Genomic DNA, 8,237 nt, shown 5'->3' with positions numbered 1-8,237 from the left:
ATGAAAGCAGGAGGCAGCAGCTTGGACCAAGAGGAGGAATGGGAAACACGAGGTCCTGTGTTAGTAACGGTGGCTGGTCAGCCTCGGGCCTACGAGGAGGTCAGTGAAAATCCAGCGCTTGTGTCCCTCATGACGGACGATGAGAGAGATGCTTATATAAAAGTAGGGCAAGAAATGTTCCAGGCTGTCTTTGACTGACCCACGCTCTGGACAGGTGAGCATGCATGAAGTGGGTGAAGGCCCCTTTTGAACCAAGGCAACTGTTAGTTTACATTCCTCAGGGCCACCTTCCAGAGGTAAGGGTTTCTCTGACCCCCTGCTGTGCTGTCAGACTGACCCTGTCACAGGCAGCTGCGGGTCAGCGTGCCAGCAGTGCAGCAAGAGCAACCCAAAGTTGCTGTGGGTTTTCACGCTCAGACTCTGCGAACACTGCAATGTGTTTGGAGCACACATCATTTTGGGTTACCGTGGGATGTAATGGGCTGAGTGAAATAAAGTTTCAAAAGCAATGCTGCAATCTGTGCTAAGAAACCATCAATTCCACTTCCTGCCCCCAGATGTAACAGATAGCTCCTGTAGCGAAAGGGAGTCAGAGCCTCATGTGCTGTGGCTTTACCTCACACTGCTGTGTTCTGCTGGGTCATTTGCTATGCGTTCTGTGGCAGCACCCCCCCGCAGGAAGGGCTGTTGCTAAGCCGTGTGAGCTGTAGGAGAGAAGCAGCTCCGGCCCCTCAACTCTCATCAGAAACGGTTATCTGAATCCTCTACGCTCCTTGCTCTACGGAGCTGTCTCTGCAGCACTGCATGGCGCAGGGGGCAGTGGGCAGTAACACCCAACAGTCCCTGTGGCCCAGATGGGCATGGCAGCAAGCAGCATATTGAGCACAGGGCCCTGCTTCTCCCATCTCATTCACGCACCCCCTGTCATCATTTGAAGCGAACTCCCTCTCCTGCCACTGAAAGCCAGGTCTGCCTTGAGCCCAGCTCCGTGTCAGCAGGACTTGGCGTCAGTGTACGACGCAGCTTAATGTCTTCAGTGATTCTACTTGGGTGTTGGAAGTAGACCAGGAAACAAACACACACACAGGAGGTTCTACCTAAAGGTCAGGAAACCCTTTTGAAGGTGAGGAGGACTGAGCACTGGCATGGATGGCCCAGGGAGGCTGTAGGCTCTTGCCTTGGAAATACTCAAAATCCACCTGGGCAACCAGCTCGGTGTAGCCCTCCTCAAGCAGCTGAGCTGGGCAGGACAACTCCAGAAGCCTCTTCCAACCCATCCATCCAGTGGTTCTCTGACAAAAGGGGAGAGCATGACCAAAGAACCATCCTTTCACACGCAGCAGGCCAGGGCAAGAATTTGGGAATAGTGTGCACTGATGTTATTTCCTGAGCCAAGAGTTCTGTGATTTACCATATGAACTCCCTTTTCATCTCATACGCACAAGCCTTACGATTCCTGACAACGGCCTCTTTCAGCTCTACTGCACCAAGCCAGGGCCTGGAAGCATTCACTTAGTTTTGTTCTACAGGCTTGCCTTTGCCACGCTCTACTGCCACCGGCGGTTTAAAGCCTAATGCTAACCTGTCTTCAGCTCCCAGGCCATGCTTTTGCCTTCAGTCACCCCCCTCCTCTCCAACCAGCCGTTTCAGCCCTCCCTCACTGGAGAGACTCAGTTAAAGAAGAGATCATCGCAGCAGAACCTCACACTCATTTTATCCAAACTTGTGGCAGGCGGAGGCCCCACTAGCACTAGGCTGTCTCCCAGCACCTGTGGCTGTGGCATTACACCAGTCCCGAAGGGAAGACCATCCTGAAGTTAAGTGACCATTGCTCTACCTGCCTTGCAAAAAGCCCTGTCTTTTAAGGGGCACGCAGCAGATACGCGGATCCAGCACGCTCTAGCTCAACTCATCACTTTGTGTTGGCAGCAGCTCTCATCTGAGAAAGTAGAGGAAGTTTTTGCTCAAGTTTTCTAATCTACTTGTCCACAATCCTAATCCACCTTTGCCATGAAACTTCACTAGGTGCTGAATTTAACTGGGGTTTTATTTTTTTTTTTTAACATCAACTACTTAAAATTTCTTGCGTTCTACATGAAAACTCTTCACAAAGTCAAATACTTTAGGAACAAATTCAGCAGGCTTGCAGTGGCAGGAACTTTCAGTGTTACATGTGAAAGGCTACTAACATTTTCAGACAGATTCAGCCCTCTGCCCGCTGGAAGTGCAAAAGAATACAGAGTGTCCCCGCGGTTACCTACACAGCCAGAGTGTTCACTCAGATAAACACACAGAGAGAAACGAGTTCCGCAGGCCGGAAACACAAACCTCCTTTCAGGTCATGAAGACAACACGAGACACGCACAGTGTCTACACCTACGAGCCGTAGCGGATGGAGGAACTGAAGTGGGACAGGAGGTTCTTGTCCCAGGAAACTTAGCAGCATTTCTCTGAAGACAAGTCAAGAGCTGCCACAAGCGTGCCAACGCTCAGAGTCAGTCAGCTTCCGCCAACAAGCTCTGCGTACCAGCCAGGGGACCATTTTTCAAAAGGCAAACATACAGACAAGTCCAAACTTTATTTAAGACTACCATTTTGAACAATTTTAAAATGACTAAACAAGTCACAATAAAAAATAAAAAAAGGTTAAGACAGAAAAAGAGCAGCGCAGCAAAACTGAGCAGGAGAGGGTTCTGTTCCAGCCGCTCCAACTGCCACAGGCAGAAGTTAGCATACCTATCCTAACTTTTACATTTTTATACACCTCCGGGGTTCTGGGAAATCAGTGCTGACCTTCTGTAGGCAGGGAGCTCCTCAGTGCAGATGTCTTCAGGGCATGCTCACGCACTCCGAGATCCGTAGCGCTCTGCAAAGCAAGAGTACAGCTTTACCGTCAAACAGCGACAAGGCATCAGACACTGCTCTCGGCCGCATTTCAGCTCCCTGGAAGTACCCGTCAAAGCAGCTCCTCCTCGCCCTTTTGGCCAGGAGCCTCTTGCACCATGGCTTACTTGAAGAGCTGCAGCCACCCCCCCTACACAGATGAAGAACGGCCTAGTTGCTAGCTGCCGGTTCTGCCCGCCGGGGCATTCTTGGCCAGACCATTCCCCCCACAGGCGCCTGCATCCACCAGAGTGGCACGCCCGACTTGCGCCAGCACGGCTCCCACGAGCAGGGCCCTTCTGGCGGTACGACAGGTAAACTCTAGGCCGTTTCAGAGAGTTTTCCCAGCAGGTGTAGAAGATGCGGAAAGGAATCTTTACCGGGTTCTTTCAAAGTCTGGGCATCTCCTACTAATTCTTGATCCCGAGTTCCACCTCCATCCAGTAATTCGTCACACAAACTGTTGGTTTGGGCCTCAGTTGCCATTTTCTTCATTAAATCTGCCTTTTAGACAAATAAAGCAAAACTCAGTTCTGGACAATTCTTACAGCTGTGTAGATAACTGAGTCGTGTAGGGTGTACAGTGCTAAACCACCACCCCATGGGCAGTGACAAAATACCTCTGAATATACTGCAAGTTTCAGGGGCAAGTCTTCAACTTTCACAAAGTCATCTTCATCTGATTTTTGACTGACATTTCCAGAACCAGTTTCCTGTTAATAAAAAGTGACATTTAAGAGAACACTGCTACTTTATTTTCATTCCAAAACTAGATTTTTGACTATTACTAAGTACATCCAAAAAGCAAAGCCCGTCTCAAATCTGCAGATGAAAACTGAGTAAGACTGGAAATAACACTGAAATAGAAAAAGGCTTCTCCTGTCTCCTGGATGGATCTTAAGGGAACTGTACGCACATATTCATTCACCAGCACAGGTGACTCCGTGTCGGGGCTCCCGGCCATGGAGCTTTCCGAACTGGCAGCAGATTTGTTTCCTACGCACGTCGTATCTAGCCTTTGGGCTTCGTCTGCTGGTAAAGAGGAGCTTGATTCTTCTCCTTCCATACCGGCTGTTACAAAGGCGTCTGGGGGACTGACTGTTAGTGGTGGGGTACTCTCCATGATGTTGAGGTAATGAGGCAGAATTGTAGCCACATCTTCTTCACCTAAAAGCACAACACTACATTTTAACTGGGTACAGTAAAAGATTGTAAGCATATAAAAATCCCAGATTCTTACTGTTTTTGTTACAAATTATGATCCACAGCTACAGATGATCAATGAAAGTGAATTAGTCTCTCAGGTCAACACAAAGCTGACTGAAACAGACCATGAATTATTTGCACTCCCATACACTTAAGTGTCTGGAATTATCACAAGACAGGCTGTGACTTAAAAAGTTTGATGTAACACAGAATATTTTTTTAAAAATCAAACACAAACAAGCACGACACCAGCTTCCAGAATTATATGACCTACTGTATAACATACATTCTCAGGATAAGGAGATGTAAAAAAACCCTGATAAATTCCTTAACTCTTGGCCACATTCTTGTGGCAACACAGGATCTACTGAAACACTGCTTTTAGTCTACAAAAAAGAGACCAGGAAGAAAACCAGTATTTGCAACGGAAAAAAGCCAGAAGGAAAGGTGGTGACAACAGATGAGAAGTAACAATTGTACCACCTGGTAGTGTTTCTGCCGTCCGTCAGAACTCGCGGGAACTGATCTTTAACACACAAGGTCATTTCCATTGCTAGCCAATGGTAGCAGCACCAAAAGCCACTACTAGACAAATCTAAACATCAAAATGCTTAAGAGACAAACGAACTCGGCTGCAGTTGTGTGCCAAGGGCTGCAACAATCAACTGCAACAAGCATCAAACCCACATCGCTCTGTGTAAGGTCATTCCATGTTCCCTCTTGGCAAGGTTTGCTGCGTCTCTATCAACATGGATGGTGTCTAGCCAACCCATACAGTTCCATGACAAACACAGCCCAGTGAACTCCTGCCCATTTGATCATCTTCCTCTTCATTACACGTAGCACAGGCGCTGTCCCAGATAACTCTCACAATATGGAAGTTATCTGTATAACCTCTCAGTTACCACGTTCAAGGCTTACCTTTAACAGGAACGGGTTCTTGTTCCGATGGCAAAATCTCAGTGCTTTTCGTCTTAGTCAGCTCCTGGTTTGAAGTCTATCGGGGAAGGGGAAAATAAGTTACAACAAATTCCAGCTTCATAGCTCATTGGCTAATTTACTCCTTTTTGCAAACTAGAATCACAGTGTACACTTGCTCCATGTTTTTGTCTTTCCACTAGTGTGAAATAAGGATAGCAAGTCCTACTTTGTTCATCAGCACATCAGCAACACTTTAACCAACTAACACTGATACTTGTTTTGTCTGAACATTTAATTTTCTTTCCACTACAGTAGTTCCCAGGTGAACCCTCTGGTTCCACTGAAAAGATCTATTGGTTTAGCCTTAAGGTAAAATGCTCCAACCTTGCCTAGAGTGAAAAAAACCCACGTTCCAAGAGAAGCTTCAGAAGTCAGTCTTATTTACTGAAACATAAAGCATTAACAAGTTTCCAGACCCAGGTCACATCCAAATGCTTTTAAGGAAACCAAGAGTGAATTGACAGTAGCAGTCAGTAACATTTCACCCTTGTTCTAGCAAAAAATATTGCATGATAAAGAGGAAAGACAAATCAAAGGCGCTAGAATACAAGGGTCGATGGCTTCTGCAAGGGAAAGCCCCATTAGAACCCGATGTCAGCAAACACAGGAGGGAACAGTTAACGGTTTATAACAGCTCTTCTGAAAGTTTACCTTTTCTACTACAGCTTAACATCTTCTCTGACAGAATATTTAAACATCAGCTTTTGCCCGTGTCCATCCATCCATTTTGGCCCCAGTTATACCAATAATAAATTCAGGTGGGGAACACTGCAGTTTGTATATGGCAGCTACTGCTTTCACGTAATTTCTTGTATCATTCTTCTACTTCCGTCAGCGTGAAAGCAGCGCACCGCGAAAAACGCAGGTACGTACAAATCTGTACCGAAAGCTGCGCGCTGGCTTTGGTTTGTCCTGCACTCACCACGTCAGTTATACCTGTTCGTTTTCAGTTGTCGTCTCACTGCTAGCTTGTAGGGATGTCTGCACATCAACAGGTCCTTCCTCAAATTCTATTTCCTCATCTTCGTTCTCGTCTTCTCCACTGCCATAGTTAGTCAGAGCTTGGGTTTCTGCTTTTGATAAACCTGAAGGCAAATCAGCGTGAAGCCACCTTCATACTGGATGTACGTATTGTCAAAGCCTGACAGAGCACAAGTCAGGCTGCAAAATCCAAATCCCTTTTTGGGAATTTACTGCAGCAATCAGTTTTAACTCTTACTTCCAAACATTCTCTGAAATTAAGACACAGCGATGACTTGCTGTCACGGGTCCGCATGTTCCACATAAGCTATGTCACGGACAAACACCACGGGGTTCGTGTGAAATCTCTGAACTATTAAACAAGTTGGAGTGAAGAGTGCAAATACGAGGGAAACCAAGCCATGAGCGGTTGGTGTAAGAATACAAAAAGGACAAACAACTTGATGAAAAATATCCAAGCTCAAGGAGGAACATAGTTTTTAAAAAAAAAATCATTTAAATGCAAAACAGCATAAAACTTGCACAGCTTTCACATCCTTCAGGTTAGAGGTTGAAAAGCTTTGAGTTTAGCTGAGTCAGGATACATAACAAACACACCGGATGACAACATGTGTTTTCACAGATCTGCTGATTACAAAGAGAAAACGCTCCCCTAATTGGAATGTCTAACCCCTGACACACTACAATACTGTAGAACTTTCACTGGAGGAGACCTGACTAGAAGATCTGTGAGGAAATGTGTGACAGAGCAGTACTTCATGCAAATTCTGTTGTAGAACTACTTGGTCAAAACTACAGTGGAAGCACTGAATAATGAGCAATATAAAAATCACTTACTTATTGCGACTGGGCTGCTTTCACTTTCCTCATCTTCCTCTTGATCAGAGGCATCAGACCTACTATTTTTAGGGACTGCGTTACCATCATACGTTTCTGAGTCCTGCACTTGTTTAACAGTTTCAGTCTCATCCTTGTCCTAGGAAAACAAGAAGTATTGTCCAGTTGTTTATCTAAAGACTGAGTCATGGTTTCTGCATCAACAGTCACCTTTGTCTCTCAAAAACCAGTTTTCAGTCTGTAGATTTATTTAACATTAGCCTTTAAGGCCTTGAACTGAATACTGCAGAGCTACTCCGGAAAGAAGGCATCAGGACCTACTGTAAGAGGTCATGATGCACTGTTCAGGCACAGCTACCACCGACATCGAAACTGAGTACTTCATTATCTGCTGATCGGCATGTCAACCTAAAAAAATATTTCTTTAAATCTGTCATTATCAAGAGGAAGGACACACCTTCTAGCGATCTCCCTGCCTCTCCTAAATGACCTCTACTCAAAGTTAGGAATATTCCTAACTGCAGCTTCCTGTCTCTTTAGCAATAGCTACTCGGCAGTTTCTCTGCTGAATGAGTTGCTAAATACCTCGAGTGAGAGAATTCTGCTCAGTCTCTGTGAAGCCCAAGTAAAGCCTAGAGTTTGGCTCCAAATCCTGAAGGGACTCTTCCACACTACAGCAACCACAAGTGATACACAGCTTCCCACTTTTACTTCCCCAGCAGAGTGACAGAAGCTGTAAGCCCCAGGACCAAGCACTGACTCCGTGCCCATACATGCCTACCCATACTGTATGCCCGTTCAGAAAAGCCAGCAACACTACTTTGCACGCTGCCTGTGTCCTTCCCTTGGCTGGAAAAAGCTGAATGTTCCAGCAAGAAAATACATTGCTTCCTATATAACCCCTCTCCCCAAACACGATTTTAGTGGCTTTCAAAACAAAGAGCAAAGGGAGAAATTTTGGGCGCTAGCATTTAATACTCAGAGCACAGAGACTTCGATGCTGAGACCTCAAATAGAATGTACCCCAACTCAAAGCGTCTGCCTTCTCCTCAAGATGAAAAGTAAACAACTTAGTCCTTACCTTTACAATACTGATTGCTAAAAATAATTAAGCACTGTATTTCCTGCCCTTGTTATTTAGTTCTTCAACAAATAACTACATCCCCAGTGCTCTGAGCTGAGCTCTGGAGCTGAGAACAAAGGCAACAGCCCCGGACCAAACCCCAGGGCAGACAGCATCAGAACCCGCCTGCGGAAAAGCAGAATCCCACCCCAGAGCTGCTAAGCAAGTGTCACAAATGATTCTGTTTCAGCTGTGCAGCGTTCAACAGAAACTCTGCTCTTTTTAG

The 8,237-nt window shown here is 46.0% G+C and overlaps 2 protein-coding genes across 2 annotated transcripts in view; one reads left to right on the top strand and one right to left on the bottom strand.

Moving 5' to 3' along the window:
- Nucleotides 1-198, top strand: part of LOC104514539 (general transcription factor IIE subunit 1-like) — a 3,637-nt gene extending 3,439 nt beyond the window's left edge. The window contains 1 exon segment of the mRNA XM_010158259.1: nucleotides 1-198. This exon segment is cut by the window's left edge and continues 20 nt beyond it. Coding sequence (XP_010156561.1) covers nucleotides 1-198 — 198 coding nt within the window.
- Nucleotides 199-2,840: 2,642 nt separating this feature from the next.
- The window catches only part of PCM1 (pericentriolar material 1), a 37,472-nt gene continuing 32,075 nt past the window's right edge, over nucleotides 2,841-8,237 (bottom strand). The window contains exons 32-38 of the mRNA XM_010158257.1: nucleotides 6,889-7,027; nucleotides 6,007-6,155; nucleotides 5,011-5,086; nucleotides 3,800-4,050; nucleotides 3,504-3,596; nucleotides 3,264-3,387; nucleotides 2,841-2,866 (exon numbers count right to left, since the gene is read on the bottom strand). Of these exons, the coding sequence (XP_010156559.1) occupies nucleotides 2,841-2,866; nucleotides 3,264-3,387; nucleotides 3,504-3,596; nucleotides 3,800-4,050; nucleotides 5,011-5,086; nucleotides 6,007-6,155; nucleotides 6,889-7,027 (858 nt within the window). The remainder of the gene's footprint in view (nucleotides 2,867-3,263; nucleotides 3,388-3,503; nucleotides 3,597-3,799; nucleotides 4,051-5,010; nucleotides 5,087-6,006; nucleotides 6,156-6,888; nucleotides 7,028-8,237) is intronic.

The sequence above is a fragment of the Eurypyga helias genome, unplaced genomic scaffold (genome assembly GCF_000690775.1).
Source record: "Eurypyga helias isolate BGI_N326 unplaced genomic scaffold, ASM69077v1 scaffold2149, whole genome shotgun sequence".
NCBI lineage: Eukaryota > Metazoa > Chordata > Aves > Eurypygiformes > Eurypygidae > Eurypyga > Eurypyga helias.
Note: the sequence above shows the minus strand (reverse complement) of the source record. Positions and strands in the feature narration are given on the sequence as shown.